This window comes from Clinocottus analis, unplaced genomic scaffold (genome assembly GCF_023055335.1).
Source record: "Clinocottus analis isolate CAN_PGR_092001 unplaced genomic scaffold, fCliAna1.0.p SCAF_11, whole genome shotgun sequence".
NCBI lineage: Eukaryota > Metazoa > Chordata > Actinopteri > Perciformes > Cottidae > Clinocottus > Clinocottus analis.
This window is the reverse complement of record NW_027175832.1, coordinates 8,996,468-9,022,496: the sequence shown is the minus strand read 5'-3', so window position 1 is coordinate 9,022,496 and position 26,029 is coordinate 8,996,468. Positions and strand designations below refer to the sequence as shown.

At 44.5% G+C, this 26,029-nt stretch overlaps 1 protein-coding gene across 1 annotated transcript in view; it reads right to left on the bottom strand.

Moving 5' to 3' along the window:
* Positions 1-5,975, bottom strand: part of zswim5 (zinc finger, SWIM-type containing 5) — a 55,643-nt gene extending 49,668 nt beyond the window's left edge. The window contains exon 1 of the mRNA XM_068570934.1: positions 5,391-5,975. Within this exon, the coding sequence (XP_068427035.1) occupies positions 5,391-5,916 (526 nt within the window). The 5' untranslated portion in view covers positions 5,917-5,975. The remainder of the gene's footprint in view (positions 1-5,390) is intronic.
* Positions 5,976-26,029: the final 20,054 nt, after the last annotated feature.

Here is a 26,029-nt window from a genome sequence, read left to right as displayed (position 1 = left end):
AAAAAAAAATCACACAAGTAAAAAAAACAGTATCGGTGTTTAAAAATTGCGACTGAAGTTGCTACTAAAGAGCCAATTGAAATCACAAAGTACACTATGTTATCGCATTCTCACGCAAAGTAATATTTGCAATGCATGCTTTTTCGACCGTCTCTTCAAAAAGAGAAACCAACTGCACACAGAGTCCGATGCGGGGAGAGGAAGAGGATCGTCAAACAACTCACAAGGAGCTTTTGACGGACGCGGAACACATTTAAAAACACAGAAAAGTTAAACCTGTTTCCAAAAAAACTTTAAAGACAGACAACGTTTTTCGGGGGGAAAGTGAGTTCTGGACTGAACAGCCAACAATCAAGAGAACCAGTCGAATCTTCCGAACACGCGCATGTATCACTTCTCAGCCGGGAACACAGATGTTCCCGGCTGAGTCATACAGGGGGCTGCCCTCCATGGAGTTACCCACGAATAGGAGCCAACATCCTCAACGGAGTCATGACTGACTCTTTCCAGCCCCCCTCACAGTCCTCTCAGCAAAACCACCAACACTTCCTAAACCGGCGGCGGGAGTAAAGGCAAAGAAGAAAAGGGGGAAACGGAAGAAAAAAAAGAACCTCCGAGATCTTGCCTTGGTCGATGCGGGAGCCTACAGACAGAAAATGATTAAAGAGAGTCATCTTTTACTGATGCAAGTTGTGGAAACTGAGGGAGAGAGAGCGAGACGGAGAGAGAGAGAGAGAGAGAGAGAGAGAGAGAGAGAGAGAGAGAGAGAGAGAAGTGCTGAAGAACATGAAAACAGGGGCACGAAAGACAAGAGTTACATGTAGTTGCGTTGGGTGAAAAAAGCAGAGAAATTAATTAGCATTGGAGAGCAGAGAGAGGCGAAATTAACAGCGTCGAGTCATGAGAAAAGATTGGGGATGGGGAGAATGAGCTCACCGCCTCCCTCTGCCTTCAACGCTCTTGAGCAACCGGAGGGAGCGGATTTGTGCCAGAGGCTCGCGAGCGTCTCCACACATCACGGAACCCTGGGGCCAAACTGCCGGGAAATGACATCTTAGGAAGTACTGGCAGGGCCGGCCCCCAACACCTCCCTCCACACTCAACACACACACACACACAGAATCAACAAACCAAAAATCACTCATGAACCAGTGATAACAAGTAGTAAATAGCTGCTTCACAAACTTTAAGGTAAAGTTTCTCCAAAGGCGATCTCGAACGCCTCAAGTAACAATCGGCTATACGTTCCTAAAGAATGTGCCATGTGGGACTGGTCGACTGGAGTGCGGGATGCTAAAACAATTAATCAACAGCAATTTTTGCAACTGGATTGATCACTTAATCTATATGCCAGGCGGATTACCGAATAATCACAGCCCTCGCCATCGGAAATTTCAGGATTTGCTGCCGTTGTCCATTTCATGTCATTGCCAACCGAGTTTTGGCGGGTTTGGAAGCAATTTACAGACGTTGCCTCGGGCTCCGAGAAGGAATAGCTTTTTTTCTAAACACAAAACAGACATTTTAAAAACTTTTCGAGCAATTGTTTTGACAATGCTAAAACCGTCTGATCCCAGAATCAGTTTCGAAAAACGATTTCCAACATGTTAACTTTTGCTACTTTTTAGACACTCAATCGGTACCAGTACTGACGCTTAAAATCCAGCCCTAATTGAAGGGGGGCCGGTTTCCGGGACGTGAGGGCGCTTGGAGTCCAGAAGCCCCCCAGTGTTCTCACCCCGCTAACTCGCCCGTACACTTTAATCCCGTTCAACTTTGCCGCCTCGCTTTCTCAGAGTCACTGGTGCTTCAAAAGGCATCAGGGAGCCATTACAGCTTTATGTAACGTTGCAGAGACAGGAGAAGTCTACACACACACACAGGACACCCCCACCCCCTTTCTGTGAACAAGGGGTTTCTCTACAGCTGGGTAACAAAGCATGACCCAATAATCCCAAAGCTTGACTCAAAGCTTAAGAACCCCCCCCATCCCTCCCTCCTTTTATATCCCTTCCTCCCGCTCTCTAAAGACTTTATAAGGCTCTGGTGAGGGGGCTTCTGGGTGCATATGTGTGTGTGTGTGTGTGTGTGTGTGTGTGTGTGTGTGTGTGTGTGTGTGTGTGTGAATAACTGGGGAAGGTGGGGGTGGGGGGTTACAAACACAAGCACGCTTAGCTTTGATTATTCTAATTATGACTCGGAGCGAGGACTAGATTTGTATGAACACATGGGCCGATGAGTTCACGTCTCTTCAATCCGTCAGTATCGCGGTTACAAGAGGCTGACAGACAAACTCGTTAGCGCGTAATGTACGCGGGTGGAGCGCATAAAAGTCTTTTATTTTTGACCCCCCCAAAAAAAATATACATACATACATACATCACTTATGCAGGTCCCCGTCTCATTGCGAAAAAGAAATTATTTTGTGTTTCCTCAACTTTGTATTGTGGCAACAGCAGGCAACTCCTCCTGGTCTGGTCTTAAACTTTCCGTGACCCGGACATCGAATCTGTCAAGTCCCACACAGTAGAGTTGCAGATAGCACCCCCGCAGCACTAGATCTCATTAGTAATTACCTTGAGAAAAAAAAAACCAAAGCAATTCCAGATCTGGCTTGAGGCATGGCGGTTTCTGAGAAACCGTGACAAAGTCTAGAGACGAGAGTTTGGGTTGACGGGACCTCCCGCTGTGCTTGTGACGGATGTGAGGAACGACAACAAAAAAAATCCAGCTTTTCCAGGGTTTCCAGCGTGTCTGGTTGCCTTCTTGGAACAAGCGCAGACACGGCCTCGGCTTAATGCAGATGGATGCTGACTTACAGTAAGCTAAACTGAAATGTAAATACAGGTGTCGGGGTACAACTGTAGCTTGAAGCCTGATCGAAACAATGAATAAGGTTCAACTAAGGTGAAAAGTCCAACACCTTTTTTCCAGACTGCAATGCGGATGCCCAAGTTTTAAAACCACCATGCATGTGCGAACACGCCGCCTTGTCTCGCTCCTAATCCTCCGTGTAAGTTCCTGCTAGAAAGAACGCTTGGCTCACTTGTCCCGCCACTACGCTTCTATTTCATACACTACGGTTTCATTCTGCCATGTCAGGTGAAAGCGATCTCGGCACAGACATTGTGCCAGTGGCACAGCCCATCCAAAATCTGTCCGTCAAGCAAACGACCCTCATACCCCCTTGTTAAGGTGATTCAGTGAACACCCCGCCACAGAAAACGGGTTTCCACTGTGTGCAAAAGTGTTAGCACAAGCCAAATCTTATCTTGATGTCAGACAGCTATTTGCTCCCCCCCCCTCACCCTCCTCCGCCACACTCCCAAACTTTGCGTTTTGTTGATAGGAATAACAAAACCATGTGCCTGCCTGTTTCATGACTGACCTTGGTGGTGCTGAGGGGGCATTTGGGAAGTGATTCCCTGGTGAGGCAGGTAAGACTGGAAGTGTTTGAAGATGTGTGTGAGTTTTGCACATTTAAAATTTCCACTGACACTTAGAACGCTTAAAACATTAGAATTATATTACAAAAAGTACATGAACGCACGAGAACTAGCAGATGACTCTCCTAGTTCTAGCCCTAGACACAGATTCACCTCTGTGTGTCTGTGTGTGTGTGTGTGTGTGTGTACACACACGTCTGTGCGTGATATCGGGTCGATGTCTTTGTAATGACAGGAAGTGTTTGAAAGTAGGTCACTACTTCGAACTCGCTCAGCGCCCTTCACTAAAGTTATGGTTTCCGAACAAGCCCCGTTCATCTGGTACAAATGTGAGGCCCTCAGGTGTGGTTTGCTTGGGGGGGAATCTGCAGAACGAAAGCCAGAACAACTCTTGACTTCAATAACCAACACAACCACCCCCCCTCAGACGGACCAAAAGTCATCGAACCAAACACGGGCAACAAATCTCACAGAGAGCAAATATCGCACTTTCACAAGTCTCGCGTTTCATTTAATTACTGAGGGGAGGGGGGATCGATGAGCATATAAAATGCAATTAGATACATGCAGTCGCAGAGAAACGCAGCAGCCCTTGCACCCCCCTCCTCTGCAGATACCTTGGAGCAACATGAAACCCCCAGACAAGCTCCAGTGGCTCTTGCACCATATGGCCTCAGAAAAACCCTCTCCGGGTCCCCACAAAAGCCTTTTTTTTTCTCCTTCTCTTCCCACTACAATCCATCGGTTTCATCTCATCAATCCCCCTCCCTCCCCTTGTCCGGGCTAATTCCGTGGCTGCGCGTAGCGTGAACGCGTAAATGCGAGCGCAAACGAAGCTCTCGCGGAATGGCCCTTTGTTTGGAAACAGCCACTCGCTCCGCAGCGCTGGAAACGCGAGGCGCTTATCGATCACTCCGACCGGGAAGCCGTTTCCGTGTTGCGAGCAAGGCCGAGAAGCTGCAGGCAGACTGCACAAATACAACCTGGGGTTTAGCATTACGCGCAGCTACTGGCGGGTTAACTTTAATAATATATAGTAGAAGAATTAAAAACACCACAAACACTCCCCAGCGTGTATTTTCCACGCTGGTGGCGCCTGCGCTCTTTGTCCGGTCCGAGCAGCAGCGGCAAATAAACAAAAAGCTGCGGGGGGATTTTTTTTCTTCTTCTCTTCCCCGGATTAACGTTGGATTAATCATAATAAGGGACCCAATAACCGCCTTTGTTCCTCGCCTAAGCCGCCCTGAACCGACGAGCGAGTTAAGAGAAGGAACGACTTTTTCGCAACGAAGCGTTCGCGCAAACAAAAATAAAAGCCCCGACGCGACAACGCTTTTGTATCCGCGTCTGTCTGTCAGCCCTCCTCCTCCCGCCCCCTCCTCCTGCCGGGGTTACGGCTCCAGCCAGCTTCGGCCGCTCCGGAGAGGAAGAAAAGTGCATGATAGTTGACCAAACACGGGGTTTTTCGCGTTTGAAAACCCCGGACACACACACACACACACACACACACACACACAGAGGCAGCGCTTCACACGTGTGAAGACGCAGTAGCCAGCAGTGGAGCTGCGGAGTAATGAGAAGCCACAATAGGAAGAAGCCCTTTAATTTTTTTTAAAGCAGCTGGTCGGCTAAGCTAGCAGGCGACATTATCTCCGCTTCTCTTTTTTCCACAGAGGGGCCGATAAAAAGGTCGAAACTTGACAGCAAACGGTTCCTCGTGAGCCTATTAAAGTAAAAACACACACGGCAAAGTGTGGCTGTATATTCGATGAGAAATAGTCGCTTTGCATACTTTCCACGATAGCGGGGGAAACTTCCATCAATCATTCCCCAGTAAAAGATCCAGCAGCCGAGACTTGGAAGCGGTCCACACTGTTTTGTGTCAACAAAAAAAAAGAAGCTTCGCCTCGTTCTTTTTTTTTTAAAGGGAAATATTCCACTTACCGACTTGTAAAACGTTTTCCACACAGCCGGTCTCTAGCAGCCGGATACCCCGGCGGAAAGGGAGTCCGTCTCCCGTCCCCACTGCTCCGGCTGCCCCCACGGCAGCCGTCGTGCCGGTAGATCCCCCGCCACCGCCGGCGGTTGTCGCTCCGGACCCAGCGCCCACAGCCCCGCCGGTCGCCGCCGACGGACCCTCCTCGCCGGCGACTCGGCACTGAAACGAAGAGTACATGCATATCTCCTTCTCGTTGCGGGGAAAAGACCAGTAGACGATGCGGCGCTGGACGGGCTCCGGGATCCGCTCGAAGCGCTCTTCCACTCTCTCGAAGGCCCACTTTTCCGCAACTGCCTTCGCGGCGCAGTCCAGTAGGGACTCCGGGGAACGGTACCGGGAGCTGGGCAACCCGCTGCCGTGGCCGGGCCCCGGGCCGGGACCTCGGGGAGCAGGGCGCAGGCAGGGTCGCTTGCTGGCCGGTGGTAAGGAGAGGAGAGGATGGGGCGGCTGTTCTCTGCGTCCTTCCGCCATGGCGAGCCGATCAACACTGACGAGACTGACGGTGTGCGGACACCGAGCAGCGGCAGGAAGCCGAGTACACACACACACACACATACACACACACACACACACACTTTCAAACACATAGGCACCCGCACACACTGTGCAGTTAGTGTCAAATCAGACAGGATATCATATAACACTTCCGACCACAACTTTCAAAATAAAATGTGTTATTCACAATAGGGCAAAATGTTCAAACCTCTCGCGAGGGTTTTTGTATGATCATGATGACATTAATTACACTCACCATACTACCATAATTAATATTTTCTCTGCACATTTTTTACACAATATACCACATAGCATACTATGACTGATGCATTGCACGTGTTGTTATTGCAATGTTACTTCTATGTATATTTTCAATATCTCCTTTTAATATCACCAATCAATCAATACGTCTGTCACTTTTATTGCACTCCCTATTTCCAAACAGTAAAGTGCTGCATGCTCCACAGCCCTTGTGTTCAACTGTTTCTTCATCGAAATTTGAAAATTTAGAAAAAATATTAGTACATTGATAAAGACATGATCACATGATAAAGACAAACAACAGAGGCAGCAAAAAAAGAACAATAAAGATGACAATGGCGAGAAAAAAAACTAGGCAGATTTAAATAAGTGTGTTTTAAGGGCTGTTTTGAAAGTGGCAAGTGATAATCCATTATTTCAGATAAATTTATTTCACTTAATTTAACTATTTATAGTTATCATTGAGAAGCAGAACCTCCATGACAACCATCATAGTTTATTGATTAATATTCATAGCATTCACAATATACACAGCAATAGTGAGTATTCCACAATATAGTATGCTTTCTATCATTCATTTTACAATTTAAGTCATTTGTTCTGGATGCTAAATCATTAGTGGATCAAGTTGTGAAGCTACTATTCCTTAGCTTAGGTCCTCAGCTGTAAACTCTCCGCATCATCTTACAGTGTGGACCTGTATCTCAGCATCAGCAGAAACCACAGCATATCAGCTGTAATGCAAGTATGATATAAAATATAGGTCTTTTATTTTCAAAACCCACTCTTGTAATTTCCTGTCTCTGAAGCTACAAGTCTGTGTGCCTTGATGCAGATAGAGAGAGAGAGAGAGAGAGAGAGAGAGAGAGAGAGAGAGAGAGAGAGAGAGAGAGAGAGAGAGAGAGAGAGAGAGAGAGAGAGAGACATGATTGATGGGAGGTGGAGGACTTTACACGTCACTAAACACCACAATAACAAAACACTCCAGTCTCATCAGCGTGGCATGATGCCAGCCACAGCTCCAAGATCTGTTGGCAAATAGTAAAATCCGCTGTAATATTTAAATTAATTTGTGTAAGCTATTGATGTATGCAACGCAATATAAAAAATAAGTTGGCAATAAAAAATAATGATCCTTAAACCAAACACCAGTTAATAAGAAATAATCAAATGAAATCGGTAACAATACACATACATACTCCAAATGAATGTTTTTGTTCATTGCTGTAAAATGATCGCTGCACTCTTCCTCTGCCATGACGGTGAAGTTCCCCCGACAATGGTGCATTTCCAATTGAAAGGAGATAACGATTCTCCGGCTTCTTCTCATGAATAACAAAGTTCCCGTTTTGCAAATTGAATTCTCACCACTATGGCCATACGTATCAATGGCCTCAGGACTGCGAATACACATTCATTTGACTGGGTGCAGCTCGCAGTTCTGTGGTTGTGTGCCACGTTAAAGACATTTAAAGTAATGAGGCAATATTGTGGAGCCAAATACTCCAAGAGAAAGGAGTACAATGTCCCTGTGAAGTGCACACAGTTATGGTAACGTTGTTGCTCTTTGGGATATTTTGTAACCAGCGTTGGCCAAGTTATGGTACACAAGAAGTCAAAAAAGTTACTTTTTACTAGTTACTCTATTAGAAAATAATGCTATTCCTGTACTTATTACTTCAAAAGTAAGGAGTTTTTGTTACTTGTTATATTGCTATGGGTGAACTGGACTCGGACGATGAATATTCTGAAATGAACTACGGGGCTGGTCACACCGAGACGCTGCTCCAGAAACGTGTCACACACTAAACTAGAGTCAGACCGCTTGTGACTTGTCAATGTCACACTTGACCGAGGCAGCCAACCAACTCAAGCAAGAGGCGGGTGACACCTCTTTACCGCTGACTTCCTGTTTTGGTTGGACAATGAGATTAGCAATTAAAATTACGATGACCTATATATTCTTTTCCCCCTCGTCCCCGGCAGAAGAACAACAAGAGCTCGATGTTTGCATTTTTTCCTTCGTTATTTACATTCGATCACCTGGTGACGCACAAACCTCCCGACTCAGAAGCCAGTTTGCCGATTCGCTTTGCCAAGAGGCGTCTTTGAAGCGCCTCAGTGTGATTAGCGCCCGAAGCTCGACTTAGCACACACACAAAAAAGAAAATTCTGTTCTGGTAATGCAGCCTTGCTTGGATTTATAACTGCAATATCATTACTTTTTTGGAGAATGTAATCCCTTGTACTACTCATAAGCAATATTTCAGTGTCCAACATTGTTTGTAACTACCACAGTCACGGGAAATTTTTACAATATTTTAGGTACATTTACAAAATCTGTGGGAACGTTTCGTAGTGTCCGGCTATGGTTCTGTGGTTTGTCCATGTCTTTGAAAGTGACTACAGAACTACAGAAATTATAGTAAGCAGACAACACCTGGCTGGTGCAGTGTGTGTGTGTGTGTGTGTGTGTGTGTGTGTGTGTGTGTGTGTGTGTGTGTGTGTGTGTGTGTGTGTGAGTGTGTGTGTGTTTGAACTTTAAACGGACCAAATTCCTCTTTACTAAACCTCAATGTAAATTAGCTTGACATGGCTGAACAAAATTAAAATGTCTACAAAATATATATATATATATATATATATATATATATATATATATATATATATATATATATATATATATTTATTTGCATGTAGAGATCAGTATCTACTTCAAAAGAATACCCCCTTTTTGTTAAACTATAAGTTGGTTAAGATAATAATACATAATGCACGATGAAAACACCGACCAGTCAGGAGTTCTCGTGGTCGCGTTCCTAGAAGCTCTCCGCAGAACGTTGTTGGTGTGGCTCGGCCTTCCAAAGGTTACTCTCTCTCTCTCATAGTCAACACAAAGTACAGCCAAGGGATCGCTCATACTCGGATAAGCTTTGTCAGCACAGGCGTTAAGAGTTGCATTATTGCAGGTTGACGCGAGGCAGCGTAAACACTTTCAACAAAGTCCTTTCACAAAGGATCGTTCATCTGAAGCGGGTGACACGCCGTGACGGCCTTTGAGAAGAGGCGACGTTCAAATAAAATAAAACCACCTCGACGTACGTTTGGAGAACGTTCGCTACGAACATATCGTTTTTTCGGTCTTCTCTGACCTCGTATGGGCAGGTCCGTTTCCTTTATTTTCACAGTAATTGACAGTGGCGTGGGCGGAGAAGATGTTTCATCAGCCTGGGATGAAGCCAAACTGCCCATAATGGCTAATAAAATGTCTGATGAAAGGACGTCACGGGCGAAATTAAGCAGACTATCTCCTCTGAAGTGAACTCTTTGGAGACGTGGGGGGAGACATTAGTCGCCCGAATGCGGAGACAATATCCAGACCTGTGTGTGTCTCTGTGCCTCCCCTTCCCTCCTCTAAAGGCCGCTTTTTTTTTGGTGTGCAATTATATTGAACAATAGGCCAAAGCCGGTGGAGGATGCAACCCGTTGCCATGGCAATGATTATGATGGATTTGCGGATAGACAGAGCAGGTAATTGGAAAAAGATTGATGGGTGACAGGGCGAAAGAGAGAGAGATAGAAAAGAACGGAAAGAGAGAGGGATAAATTACTGAAGCAGCAGTGGGAGGAGAGGAAGCCCTATTACACCCCATCTTCCTAGGATTTACAATTATATAATGATGCATCCTCTCTCTCATCAAGTCAATAGGCAATCACTCTTTCTGACTTTCTGAGTCACACCCTATTCTCTCTTTTCCTCCCTGTATCAGACCGTCTTTTTGTCCCCTTCATATCCTGTTTATTCTGCCTCCCCTTCTCTCTCCTGCCTCCAACGAGAAAAGTGCTTCCATTGTGTATATTTCCTCTCATTATCGCTTGACGCAGAAAGGCTAAAGGGTAGAGGTACCCCCTCCCTGTGCAGCACACATACATCCACACAGCATGCCAACGTCCAGTGGAGGGGTGGGTGGGATGTAAACATGAGGCTCCTACGCAGATTGGAAGGTCACCGAGGACGATCCACAGGCCGGATTCCAAACTCTCTGTGAGGAGGAGGAGGAGGGAAAATGAAATTCTCCTGTTCAACCGTCGCTATCAACCTGCCCTTGAGCAACGCAGCGGAACTCCCAGTTGCAGCGGTGAGTCAGCCCTGCTCTTTCCGTTGTGCAGCTCACATGAGGAAGCGAGGAGAGGCAACCGAATAGGGAGAAACATGGCTGTGTAAATGCAGCCAGTGATGTTGACTGAACCCAGTACATCTCGGTCAGCCACAACAAATAGCATGCACGCAGCACGCTGGCATTTATATGACAGCTAAGCTAACAGGACATTTTATCAAGTGATGATGTTACGTTGACATTACTCTAAGTTGGTAATCGCTCCTGTTACTGTGAGTAAACTCGAGGATTAATATCAACGGTTGACCATTGAGATATTAATCTCTTTATATCACTTTGCTTTTAGATATTTTACGTCCTCTCAAGCTCAGGACAGTGTACAGCGTCTCGAGAAACAGGTGAGGCCACCAGATTCTGCGTTATCAGCGGCTCCACACCGAAGTGCACAGGAAGCAGTGCTAATGCTAACAAGAAGAAAACAACGCCTAACGTGCAACCATGCTAACTGCACACAACAAGTGCCTCATCTTCACTGCATGGTTCGGCTAAAGTCACTTTTGGCGTCGGGTCCTTTTCTCGATTTTGTTTCAGATATTAAAAATGAAGTAGCAGGTACTATGCACAAACCCTGCTAACGGAAAACCCCCCAAAAAGAGCAAGTCGCTCCATCTGTAGCATCAAAATGCTAAGCAGATATTAACAAAATAAAATGCACGACAAACAAGAGACTAACATGTTTATGTTTACTGAACCAAACAAAATAAATTGGCTAAGATGTCACAAAGCGAGAAACTAAATCAAACTAAGGTGATCAAATGAACCTGGGTATTAAATGGACCTAAATGGATGAAAGGTAATATTAGGGAAATATTAACCTTAAGTTCCTCAACTAAACTTGGTTTGAAATTGATTAGACCCAAAAATATTCACCGTAGCACGATATCAACTCCATATTAAAACGTATTTAAACTAGATTGTCACACAAAACCCTGCATTAAGTGGAAGCTCCAGATTAGATAAAAACGCAGAAGCCACGTTGATGCGCTTTCCAATTTCTGTTAATATTAATCGGCTAATCAAATTACCACAAACTAATTGCCACGCAGTGAACCTCGGGCTCCTGCGGCCCCTGAGGGTCTGGATTTTCCACGACCCAAATTCATTGGGTCCATTGTGTCTCCACACTTCTGCCGATACATCTTTATATTTCAGTCGACAAATGATGCATATTTTGTTTTGATAGAATTCTGTTATGTTACACAGATGTTTCAAAAATAAATAAATGTACAAGCGCCACTCGCACACATTCCCGCCCACATCCCATGCACACATTCAGCAATTCGACCACCCACGCACATTATGCACAATCGTATCACATTCTCAAACAATACGAAGGCATGCTCGTCATTTTTCGTGCACAGTGGGCGCCTGCTGCTTTCTTGGCCAACAGAGCCTACCAGGAGTCCAGTAAAACACCTACACACACACCTACACACACACACACACACACACACACACACACACACACACACACACACACACACACTCCTCTGGGGACAAGAGTCATGTCCTGAAGAGCGAGAGAGAAATAGAAATAGATCTGTGTACAGCCGGTGCGAGTAAGGAGAAAAGCAAAGCTTCAGCACGGTGTGAAGACATTCAATATGCAGACAGTGTGTATGTCTCTGTGTGTGCGTCTTTGTATGTGTGTTCGTTGGCCTTGACTCACAGCCACATGCGCAGACACATTTTGTCTCCCAGAATCCTGCTAACCAAGGGGCTGACAGCGAGGAACATGCTTTCCCCCACCACAAAACACTCCACTTGAGCACTTCATCACTTGGGGGACAATAGAGCAAAAAATATCCACCTATCTCTCTCTCTCTCTCTCTCTCTCTCTCTCTCTCTCTCTCTCTCTCTCTCTCTCTCTCTCTCTCTCCCTGCATTGATGGCTCTAATCATTTTCAATTTATTTTCTACCGCCGTTTTGTCCTTCCGCGCTCCACTGCTCCAATATACACTGATATAAAGGCAGCAAATGAAGGGACAGGAGAGGAGAATGGATCTGTGCGCACATGCTACTGTGTTAGGTCACATGCGAGGCCTCGTAAACTGTTGACCCGATTTGGAATTAAAGGTCAGAGAATGGGGTAGGCCACACTGTTGAGGGCTGGTATACATGTTAGACAGTTGACAAGAGTTGCTGGACTTTTGCAGACAGATGGTCCGCTACCTGGTTTTGCCTAAACTGAGTGGAGTCAAAGCAATTTAGGACCATCATTTATTTGTTTCGTTCGAAAAACCGCAGCAGCTTCAGACACTGTGGGCAAACAAAACAAGAGCTGTCTCTTGCAGAAACTAACATCTGTTCATCAGGTTTATTTCTCAACCCCCCCCCCCCTTCTCTCTCCCATACCCACCCAATCCCAATCTCGTTAAGGAAACCCGGTTTTCTAATTTACACAGCATCTCAGAAATTAGGTTAGCGCCGAAAGCCGAGAATAATCAGATTTCCAGAGTGCACACAAACGCGGCGAGCGAGTGACAAGCGCAGATCAGAGCAACGCGTTTTGTCAGCCTGACACGGAGGTGATGATTAAGACTGAGGTGTCAACAGGCTGCGGATTGGCCAGACGGTGTTACGTGTGGAGTGTGTGTGTGTGCCAAGGGGGAGGGGGGAAGTGTGCAATCACCTTAACCTATGGCTAACTCATGAGTGTTTGTGCCTGAAGACACCTCTCCAAATTGCCCCCCCCCCCCCACACACACACACATGCACACGCACACATTAAGCTGATGAGATGTTTTCTGAAGGGGCTCCTCCTCAGCAGAGGTGGCACAAGCCTTTTAGCAGCTACTTATGACCCTCCATCCCCTACAATACTCTCTCTCTCTTTCACACACACACACACACACACACACACACACACACACACACACACACACACACACACATACCACATACACATACACACACACACACACATAGACTCCAGGCAACCGGCCCTCTCCCTCCTTTATTCCAAGCTTGATTTTCACCCTTTCATCAAGTCTGTCTCTTCCCCTTTTCTCATCTCCACCTTTTCTACTCCGCTGGATACTCTTGTTTGTGTCAAATCCAATCCCTCCCTCACGGCCTCTCCCTCTAGCTCTGCTCCTCCTTGCATCTTTGTCTCCTCTCCATTATCCTCTCTCCTGGCTCTTCTCTCCTCTTGTTCTATCTCTTTCACCGCTGACTATATCCCCCCCCTTTCATTTGCCTTCTTTTCTCACTATCCTTCTCCTTCTTAAGTCCTCCCCCTTCACTCTTTCTCCGTCCGCTATTCTCTGCTCTCTTTACAGCTCTCTTCTGCGCTTGCTCTCTTCTCCTTCTCCTACTTCTTCTCGTTTCCCTCCGCGACCTCTCACCCTCTTTTTTCCCCTCGCCTTTCTCTCGCCTCTTTTCTCTTTTCGCTGCCCTTTTCTCCTACACTCTGGGTGTCGGGGGGGGCTTTGTGGAGGCTCTCAGCCCCTAGTGGGACATCCATCGGGGAGAGAGAGCTGGAAAAGCAAACTGTGGGACATCTGAGGGAGAGGACAAGATGGGAAGGAAAGAAACAAAGAAGAAAGGACGAGAGGTGGGAAGAAAGGAGATAAACCAAATGCTTGTGTGGTCATGTTAAGCAATAAAGGGGGCCCAGCAGGTTTTGGCTGGACCCCTAAACATCTTTCCAGCACTGTCTTTAAAAAACAATAGATTTTTCTTATTGACTTCAGGCCATTATTTAATTGCAGTACTCCTTCATTGCATTTTTACTCAATTATTTGCTTGACAATCGGCCCCATATATAAACTTGATTAGTTTCTAACACACTATTGGTGATTAGCTGAATTTAATGCAGTGAACCCTTTGGCTGAATTTTCCTTTGCCCATAAGAAACGCATATGGGGCCCATATAGTCAGCCTACATCTCCATGACATGTGGGACCCATTGGACCCATATGGACACCACACTGTGAATCCAGTTTAAGCCCGTTCCCAGGCCTCATTTACCCCATATAGAGCCCAACATGTTAGCAGGGAAACGTGCCAAGTGTGGACACACAATTGGTCTCATTTTATTCTGTCATATTGACACAAGAACAGATGTCCATAACACAGATATGGGTTGTATATATATAGTAAAAATCTCTGTGAAAGTCTGTGAAACGAAGATATTATGCAATATCTGTGTGTCAGATTCAGTTTGGTCCATTTATTTACAGAAAATGGCGGCCAAACGATATTTGCCACGACTCCCCAGAAATTGTGTGTCGCTTGATTCCACGGCACACGATTTATGTCCACGCGGACAGAAGTGCGTTATTGATTTAGCAAGGTTGAACACAATGTTGTGGAAGTTTGGGTCCCCCAAGAGATCACCAATGAAAGAACCTTCACCAAGTGCTCTCGTTGCCTAACCCCGGAAAACCGCACAAAACAACAGTATTATTTCTAAATGGATCAAATGGCAGTGTGTGGTGGGAACAAGATGCTTGTAGCGAGGAATCTTTTAAAGTACGCTACTTTTTGACGGCTCGTTCAGTAGCTAACGGCTCAGTTAGTGGAGACGAAAAAACAGGGCTAAAAGTAGCATGATAAGTGACCAGAAATGTGCGCTGGATAGTACATCAATGTTGTCTTCAATGTTTTGTCTCTGCCAAGTTTACCTTAATTGTAGTTTATGTGACATTTTCAGTTATGTTTAGTTGTGTTGCTACAACTAACCTGTGAAGGACCAGTAAATTATTTCAAAATATGTTATCCCTGGTTCTAGTCCGGCTCTGTACTCCTGTGTTCGGCGTTGTTCCCCACTTCTTTCCCCTTATATCATTGCTATTGTCGCTCGATTGGCAAATCTGTGAGACAAATGCCAAGAATATCCCACTATAAAACCAAATAATACATTATCTGTGACGACTGCATGACCAATACCTTAAAAACATTCTACCCTGGTTTAACTGGATCGACTAAATAATGTAACTCTTAGAACGAGACGCTTTCAACCTGATTCAGGTGGAATCTGGTTGCCTGTCATTTTCAACAAGTTGCTAGAAAAGGCATTTATGCCTGTATTGTGGTGTCAACCCACTAGAGAACACCGCGGAGACCGTACAGGGAAAAGTGAAACTGAAGTCCGATTCGGGACGTAAAATAAAACGCTGAGCAGGTTTTTTCCTCTGATTTCAGCCCTACTCTTAGCTCCTTCCACTCTAAATGGACTCCCATCAAATGAGAGGGATGGTTATATTTGAAATTGCTGACATTACTTCAAAGCTACAGAAATCAGTGTCTTCTATCCTGTCTCTGTCTCTCTCCCAACCCTCTCCACCTCTCTCTTTGCTGCCCATTTCATTCTCTGTATGGGCTCATTGGGCCCTGATTGGAGTGTGTGCGCGTGTGTGTGTGTGTGTGTGTGTGTGTGTGTTTGTGATGTCTCTGATGTCTCTAATGGTGATAAGGGGTGATTTGAAGTGTGTATGTGTGTGCGTGAGTGTGTGCATGTGTTTGTTAGGACATGATTTCACACCCAGCAGCCTTATGGTCTCATCAGCCACCAAATCGGCAAAATGGCTTGTGTGAGTTGGAGAAATTGCTGGTCGCCTGGTGTGTGTGTGTGTGTGTGTGTGTGTGTGTGTGTGTGTGTGTGTGTGTGTGTGCGTGTGTGTTTGTGTGCGCGCTACAGTGCTCACATTAGCCGACGCGGTGCTTGCTTGAACGCGTCCTTCTGTTTGTCTGCGTTTGTGATTATTTGTGTGTGTGTGTTGTTCCTCACTCCCTCATTTGCATGTTCAAACAGGATTAAGTGTATTGAGAGAATCAGCAATAAACAGTTCTTTGACAGGAGACAAATACGGCAGATTAGCATTGCAGATCAGATAACGCCAAGAAAGGGAAGCTAGCTCTCACACCGTTAACGTCTTTGTTGAATCCACCTTTGTGTGTGTGTGTGTGTGTGTGTGTGTGTGTGTGTGTGTGTGTGTGTGTGTGTATCTGACCAAAGTACTCTCCTCTGTTTCGTAACTATGGAGGTGACAGGCGGTGATGTGAATGCAGCGACGGTTCACGGTTCAGCAGGAAGTAGCCTGTACCATGTGGAGACCACTTGAATTGTGATTGGCCAACTTGAGCTTCTGCCGCTTGTATTTCTGCGGGTGGTTGTAGTGATTGTTGATAGGAAAGACAACATTAGCAGACATTAGCAGACAGTCTCCCATCTTCCCTCCAAAAAAGGAGTACAACGAATCCCTTCCTAGTGAAGCCATTTCCTCTGCAAACCTGTCCATCAGTGCTGGATATCTTGAAATTATATAAAATATGCAGATAAAGTCTAAAACATGGGTTACCTTCTTCGTTGTTTTTCATTGTAGAGCAGAGAACCGAAAAAAGTCAATGCACCAGAGGCCAAGATATTCTGAATTATTTTGTCTGTAGTATGTCTCAAGCTCCGTAAAGAAGCGATCCTACAATTCCCATAATGCAATTCAGGGGCATAAACCCTCGGTATGCAGTACATACCAGACCGGCACTGTGTCGACAAGTGCCAGTTGACCCTAAGCTAACCCCCGTCAAGCTGTCGGAGCTATCATGGAGCCCACACGATCACTAACTGCACTCTCTGAAGAAATGTTATCAAATGTTTTTAGACGCCGCCTATACAGAGCGCTTTCTGGCGCTTCATGCAGCATCGCCAAGGCGTTGCCACCGGTGTTTTCCGCAGTCGCCGGTCTAATGACGACGTCCCTTCCCTGTCTGCGTAATCAATGTCGTAATCAAAGTCTTAATTTGTCTTCAATCAGCACACTGAACAACTGCTTCCACGGGCTGCGTCGCACTCCTCCAGACAGCCTTTTAATTATTGGTCCGGCATTGCTATGGAACTGGCACAAGTCAGACAGCGTGGCATCTCATTGTTGGTCAGTCCGACAAACCACTCTGTGGGCTTTCTAAAGACAGACAAATGACCACGTTTAAACAAAGAGTAATTAACTAATCAGAGCTGTGAAATTAATTTTCTCTGTCTGGTCATCTGGAAAATGATATCTGACAAGCAGTGAAATTGAGTGTGTGTGTGCACTCGCTGTATACACACTGATACACAGCTTGTTGAAAGGACATGCATGCGCATGTGTATGCAAATGCCTCAGCGTTTGTGTGTTCTGGTTTGGAGTTCTCTCAGGACCACCTGACAGTGTTTTATCATCATCCAGCCGTGCTGTAAATAAATGATCATGCTCATCATGTAACATTTATTACCATCAGGCTCACACAACTTATACTGTCTCTGTTGCTGTAACACCCCACACACTGAAAACAAAATACACATCAACATTTAATGGTTGATAGAACACCCATTCAACGATGTTTAAACTCATTTAAATGCTAAACACCTCCTCTCCATTACGTGATTGTAACCATAACCAATAGTCCGTATTGAAACCGCCAATAAGCAGATATATTTTGTTCAGAATTATAAAGGCATGATGTAAGAAGTTGAAAAGAAGCAGAACCAAAGTACATTCTCCTCGTATAAAACCCTTTGAACCCTTTTGTTTTTTAAAGTGTGTAACCTTTTGATAACATAGTAAATCGAGTAACATTAGAAGGCACACAGTCTTCATTTATTTCAAATGACCAGCAGGGGGGTCACTCCTCTGGTTGTATAGAAGTCTATGAGAAAATTACTCTACTTCTCTCTTGATTTATTACCTCACTAAACAGTTTCAAGTCGTCTTCAATACAGCATGATGTTCATTTAATAAATCATGTTCCCATTTAAAGAATAATAGACCATAAAGGGTATGCTTTAGGGCAGGGCTACATTGTGACTGATCATGTACGGCGTCTCTACGTCACAAACATGGTCAGTTTGTTGCAAAAAGTCAAGATGGCGACAGCCAAATGCTGAAAAAACTTATGGGTGACATGGCAACGATTACGTCCACTTGTACACAGTCTACGACGGCCCTACAGGGAAGACGTTCTGCAAATATTCTCTGACACAATACGTGCGACTCGTACTAAGGAGTTGGCTGGCTAAAGTCTGTTTAAAATCCAGTCAGCTCGATTCGGACATCCACGTTCTTACACACAGCTCCTCCGGGTGATGTCTACAGAGCTTCAGGCTGCAGTGCATGTGTGAAAAGGAGCTCAAGGGAGTCCAGTAGGGCTTCATCTAACGATTATTTTAATAATCGATTAATCGGTTGATTATTTTTTCGATTAATCCGATGAAAAAAAATCTTCTTAAAAAACATTAATTTGCAACTTTTTATCACAAAAACAGAACTGACTGTGCAAATTCACAGTCCAAACAATCTTAACAATAAAACAATTATAAAAAATAAAGAAATACAAATCAGAAAAAAGGATTTGTTTGAACGTCAGAACTTGTTCTCTGCACTCACAGACGCACACACTCACAAACACACACATTCACAGACACACATACTCACAGACACACACATTCACACCAGAACATCCTGGACCCTGCGACTTATTGAGTGGCGTGATAATCGCGCGACACAACAAATCAATAATGAAATTCATTGCCAACTTTTTTAATAACCGAATTTTATCGATTTTATCAATTCGTTGTTGCGGCGTTAGTGTCCAGTGATAACTCTCTGTGGGTTTGTGACCACAAGTGACACCACATTCATTCATTTATTTTAATCCTTGTTGATATGAAAATATTGACAAGTGCAGCTTTTTAAGACACCATTGGAAATATCCCTCGGGGTGTGTTGTCCTGTGGCCACAGCTGTCACTAACAGGATTTTCTCCATATATTTGCATTCATTTTTTTCTGTTGTCACATGCATTAATCCTCCGGGACGCTGAGCCCCTGCAATCCCCGATAGTGGATTATTAGAGGTTTCGTCAAATAATCCAAAAAACGCAATTCAAGAAAAAATCTTGAATTGGGAGAAAAACAAACATGTACACGATCCGATCCGCCCCTCACGTTGGACTGTGACGTTCTATGAATAGTAAACGAAACCACTTCTAGGACTTCTTCAACGAGGAAGTCGTCACGGGCAGCAGGGAGCATGAACTCAGATGATTTCAGCCGGTGGAACGCAGCTCACGTTTCAGAGGTTGCCGAGCATATCGTGAGGGAGCTCGTTAAGAAAGTCCAGCTTTAAACCTCGCTGCACCTCCTCACCTCAGCCACCACTTCCATCTTCATCGCCCTGAGCCATCATCTCACCCTCACCACCGCACTCCATCACCTCCACCCATCCGACCCGCCCCACCCCCCTCACCATCCTCTTCATGTAGTCAACCATCATCACACACTCCAAAAAGGGATCTCGAGTTGTTGTCCCACAAGTGTCTGCGGGTGAGTGTGTCTGTGCGGGTGATGGGTTCCACACCACCACATGCAATGCAGGTACCCTGGGTGGGGCCACATGCTCTATCGCCCTCCACCCAAATCCAACTCATACACATGCGCACACACACTCCATATGAGTCCATGGCGTGGTGGATGTAGCACCAGATGGCTTGCACTCGATCTGAGGAGGTATCTCTGTGACCGTAAGCAAATCCAAGTGGGAGGTTTCACGTGTGTGCGTGTGTGTGTGTGTGTGTGTGTGTGTGTGTGTGTGTGTGTGTGTGTGTGTGTACCTATCAGTGTCACTACCCACAGACCCAACATAAAGAGCGGTGGCTAGCAAAGCCTGGATATAATGTGTTAATTGGAGTGTCTGTCAACATTTTAGCTGGGCAGGAACTCTGTGTGCTCTGTGTCATAAAGTCTCCATCTGAGAACATTTCCCATGTCGCGCTGTGAGTTGTTGAGCTCGCAGACTAGCTGTCGTTTGCTTGACTTTCTCTCCATTATTTTAAAAAAAATTTGCCAATAAAAAATGGGCTGTAGTTTGGACACCCCTGATTTTGAATTAAATAAACCATAAAGCCGGGTATGCTTTAGGGCGGGGTTTACTATGATTGACAGGTATTTTTACACCAGAGCCGTAATCGACATCACTCCTTTGCTTCTCAAATATGACATCACGATGACTACGTCCACTTCTTGTATACAGTCTATAGATAATAATACTAATTTGAAAACAGCTGACAAAATATGCACTCCATTATAGAAAGGTAGTATCTATGTTATTAGACCTGGGATGTTCTGCCACAGGAACCTCCAGACAAAAATAATGGTTTGGAGCTGTTTGAGTTGTTGTGTACAGCTCAGGGCTCAGGTCCAGTTCCGAGATGGTTATATTTAAACGTTATTTATTCAGAATTTGCTCTCTTTCGCTCTCAATCTCCAAAACAAATTTAAAGAGTGACTAATACAGAAAAAAACATATGTACCTTTCTTTTGAATGTGACATTTAAAATGTTAGAATCAATTCTAATTAAATGAACACACGGATGTAGGTGGACTGACTATTTGTCATCCGGCTGTAATGCTTTGTGGTTAAGAAGCTGTTCACAGGATCATAAAGCCTGGAATAACTTTGCAGAACATTGATAATATTCAGCTCTTGACCTTTTTCTCTCTCGAGTTCATGGCAGCTGATTCAGAAGCTTTGGCTTTCATTGAAACGTCTTATTCTACCATGTGGTGCCATTTGAAATGCTTTCAGAGGCTGAAGATATGGTGTTCATTTTGATACAAAGGTTTCAGTCAGAGTTTCCATTAGAGACATTTCGCTCTCTCCCAGAGCTTTACCAAAAATAAACACCAGAAGCGAGTCAGATCAATTTATTTCTACAAGGTCACATCGGATACAGTGTTGTAACCTTTGAGCCAACATCAGCATTGGTTCCTGAACCAGACCAAGATCTCCAAGAGGACGAGGAACGACTCCCAAAAACCTGAGCCCATAAGGAAATTGTGAAGAAGCCACGGTCGAGAGCCACCAACGGCTAGGGGCTTGAACAGAACCCAGAGGTGGGAAAAAATACAGTGTTGTTACTGTTAATCGGCCCACTTTGAGGGCCTGTTTGTTGTTGTTTTTTGTTCCTCGCAATTATTAATGAGCAGTTTTACAGGCAGATTTGAGGGGGTGGAACCAGCAGGGTGCACAGCAGACGGATGTGAGGGAGGCTTGATCCTGTCTTGACTGTGAGAGCGAGGCGGGTGGGAGGAACCATGTGTAGCTCTTGCCTGAGCGAGTAGACGAGGAGGCAGAAAATCGGGAAATGAGAAAGACCCTCGGCCTCGGGTAGGTGAAGGATGGGGTCCTCCGAGGGCTGCGCTGAGCTGCGGCTCATGTAATTTTGGATAAAGGCCGTGGTGGGGAAACACTCACGTTCACTCAGCAATGAATAGCTGCCAAACAGTGGTGAGGGCGGGCCCACTATCTCTGACGGTCAAACCACTCTGGAGGGGCATACACAGAGAATGGTACACACAGCAACAGAGGAATGGGAGGAGAGATGGAGTAATAGAAAGAAAGAGGGTGAGCAGAAACTTTGTTGGAACATGAAAGTCCTTATCAGAGATGAGTGAATAGCAGACAGCAGATATCCTCCCACTGAAGGAATACTTTAGGCCAAAGTCGGTCCCCCGGACTCTTTGTACACCAGACTTGACATGAATCAGGACAATTTGGAACTTGATGTCCGGGTGAAAAACGCCCTTTGAGTGGGAGCCGATAGCCACCAGCTGCCTCGTGGTCATCTGAGACGGGGAGAGACAGGGACAGAGCTGGGCTAATATTGGTCCAATGCTACATTGACTCTGATGCCATGCTGGTACAACATCTAAAACCAAAAATATAAATGTATTTATTTTCCAGTTGTTTTATCTTCATTCATAATACCCCAGTGGAGATCCTGAGGATTCACTGATAAATTGACTGGTGATAGGTGTGTCTTTATTATGCTAATATACAGTCCAATGTATGCCACCAAAAGAACGTTTCCTCAATAAATAATGAAAAGAAAATAAGAAAATCCATTCTGAGAGAACATTCTTTTCTGTTTGGTGTCTGTGCGCTGAATACTATCATCGTACAGCCTTTGCAAGTTATGTTTCTATGTGAATCTTTTAGCATATTTCAAAAAGCACTGTACCTTGATGTGAATATAATTCAAAAGGATGTCTGATAGCAATGTTTGTTGAATGAATGAATTTGTCCCTTCAGATCCATTTGTACACCGTTTCGTTTGAGCCACGGTGGCAATAGAGAGGACGGTGACTTGCAAGGCCCCATGTTGCAGTCACTTTCTGTATATACTCGATTTTTGGGATGGGGCTTTTTTGACGGCAACCGAACGACATGAATGCAATCGCAACTCGTTCTTAAAATGGTTTCAGAGTACCACTATTACTCAACAGAGCCAGATGGTTGTCGGACCCTTAGTAGGAACAGGATTTTTGCAGGTAGTTCCTAAAGAATATTGCCCTTAATTTTGACAAATACTATGTTTTCTGTTTTTCTGTGTGTGAGTGCAATACACTTTAGCTCATCCTTAGCTGTGTATTTACACTCATTTCATATGCAAAACCACACAAATAAACAATATCCAATCAGGCCCAGCTGTGAAATTGAGTTTGAGTGCCCCTTTTTATTGTCAACAATGGATGAATGAATGAAATGTGACAGGCATGGATGGATTTTGTGTAGGTGTGTGTGTGTGTGTGTGTGTGTGTGTGTGTGTGTGTGGAGAGAGGGGTTACAACACTCATAATGCTCTGCACTCTCACTAATGACTGATAACATGAAAAGTGCAAGGTGTCAGCTCCAATCGCTCAATGCAATTATCGGATTGGTTCACTAAACACACACGCACAGACGTGTGCGCATGTGCATGGACAAGAGAGTATTGACTGAGGATCACATCGTTATAGTTTGTACATGTGTAGCATGTAATATGTGCACACACTGTTGGTGATATGAGCAAGAGAGAGAGAGAGTGTGTGTGTGTGTGTGTGTGTGTGTGTGTGTGTGTGTGTGTGTGTGTGTGTGTGTGTATGGGTGTGTCTTTGTATTTCTGTCACGTTCAGTGCTAATCTTTAGGCCTGACAAACAGACCCGTCACAGTTGTGGCAACCAATGGGTGCAAGCATGTGAATGCACTATGATAAGAAGATTTTAATCTGGTATATGTAATCTATTGTAAAAGGAGTGCCCCTTTCAAAGACCAGATCTGGTGTCAGCTGACTGGGTAGCAAATATTTGTTGTTTATGTTGTGTCCTCGCGGGTGTAATTCTCACATCCCGTGTTCCTCCACTACCGCACCTCGATGTAATCTCGGCTTTTCTGTGCTGCTGATAATCTCGGCTTTTGCAATAATTTGATTACCCTACACAGCAGGATTTACACAGGATCTGTGCCGTTATTTATTAATTGGACAAGTTAGGGAAGTCAACAAGTCAGAGCCAAGTCAAGTTCAGACTGCTTTTGACCCATGAACAGTACGGTAGTGTTCATGCGACTGCTTTACTGTGGCCACCTCCACATTACCAGCCAGCTACACATCAATGTAGCACTTTGTGTCGGTAATGTTTAGCATGCCTTGCATTGAAAAAATAGTAAACATAATATGCATTCCACACCACCAAATATTGAACAGTTTTGTTCAGTGAGAATTTAAAACAATAAGCAAATGAGCTTTGCTAACTAGCTAACACTACCTTCAGTAGCTAGCTCAGCGTGATTCTGCTAATGTTAGCTCCACAGGTTTATACACAGAAATGTTTTAAAAGTCTCCTTCCAACCCTTCGAAGGGTAACAAGTACCATTAGTTCACAGAGGTTAATCAAAACTAACTGAAAATGCACAAAGCAAACCTGAAAATGAAAAGAAGTACAATTTAACCAGAAGATAAATCTAACGAAAGGCTGCTCAGCTATAACCAGTTGTTGACCAGCTCAAACTCTGAACGTACATTTCGTACAGGTTTGAAAGATTACTGCAGTGGTTCTCAAACTGAACACAGTTCTCTGTGTAATTTAGGTGTAGTTGCTACATTGTTGCATTATACATTTGGTTTGCGTTCACACTTCTCTTTTTCAAGCCCGCTACACATTGTAAATGCATGTCTCTGTTGCAGGAATATTAGATACTTTCTAGTCTCAGAAATAATTGCGCATAGCCAGATTTACTCTGGTTTCTTTCAATATATCATATTTCAGAAGAGTTTTATTGTTTGTCCATTTTGCGATGAAGGCTCTCACCTGCTCATTTGACCATGGCTTGTCCAAGAAACATTATTTCTGCTCCCACCTGACACAATGTCGATCCTGCACGCAATGAATGCACCCACAAGGCACTGTTATTTGGACAATTTCTTATCTTTGGGTCGGATCGCATTCTTGCCCAAAGTGATCCCAGCTTTGGTGCACTTTGAAGCGAATCAAATCCATGTTTTTCAGGCGGACCTGAGTTCGGACCACCCAAGAAGAAGGCTCCAGGGTTCGATTAAACCGGACTACGGTGTGAAAGCACCCTTTAACCCTTTGGATAAGCATTGTTTTGTTCACAATTTTACATAGCAAGGTCGTCCCTCAATCAAGGGGATCAGGCTGTTCGATACCCAGCTCTGCTAGTCCATGTTGTCCTTGGGCAGGACACTTAACCCCACATTGCTCCAGTAGCTGTGCCTACTGTGTGTGAATGTTAGATAGTGATGATGGGCAGATTGCCCCTTGCATGGTAGCCCCCGCCATCATGGGTGAACGAGGAAGTAGTGTTAAAGGGATTTGAGTGGTTGTAAGACTAGAAAAGTACAAGTACAGTCCATTTACCATTTGACTATTTTCCTATTAGCCCATTGGCAACAGATCAAAAGAATCCTTTAATACAATTCCAGAAGAATGCGTTTACAGTTCATGAGCAGTGCTCTATTGATTTTTGTCAGCCCACATAAACAACCCTTTTACTTAGAGATTAACTGAACACAGGATCTCGTCCACACATGCACACGCAGATGCACACACACACACACACACACACACACACACACACACACACACACACACACACACACACACACTACTAGAATATGATCATGCTTCTGGGTTCAAACCTTGTTTTATTACGCTCGCTATAATCTATTATTCCCCTCTTACCAACCCCTCTACATTATTAAGTGTGTGGGTGTCCAATGTGTGCATGGACCCATGTTCATACGCGGAATGAATGGTGTTTACAAGTTCATGTGCATGTGTGTGTGTGTGTTTATCCATATTTGGAATATATTAAAGGATTTTTGTATGCATATGTATGTATGTGTGTATGTGTGTGTGTATATATATATATATATATATATATATATATATATATATATATATATATATATATATATATATATATATATATATATATATGTATATATATATATATAAGTGAGTTTTCTCATGCTTTTCTCATGCTGTTGTTCTGGGTATTAGAATGAAATGAAGTGTGAAATAAGCTTTTCTGTCTCTGGAGTGTAACTGTGGGAAGTCCCCCCTCTTAACACATCACACGTGTTTACCACCTATCCCTCCATCCATATACCCTCCCACCTTGCCCATTAGGCCTTCGCTAAAGCTCACATTTGATAGAAACAAGGTGGGCATATCATGATGGATATAGTGCTGATGAAAAGGCACTCTAAAGAGAAGGTGGGATATTATGGAGCGCATACACCCTCTTATTTGTTTATGTCAATCTGGGTAAATCACAATAGATATCGAGAACTTGACATATAAAATAACAAGATAATATATACCGA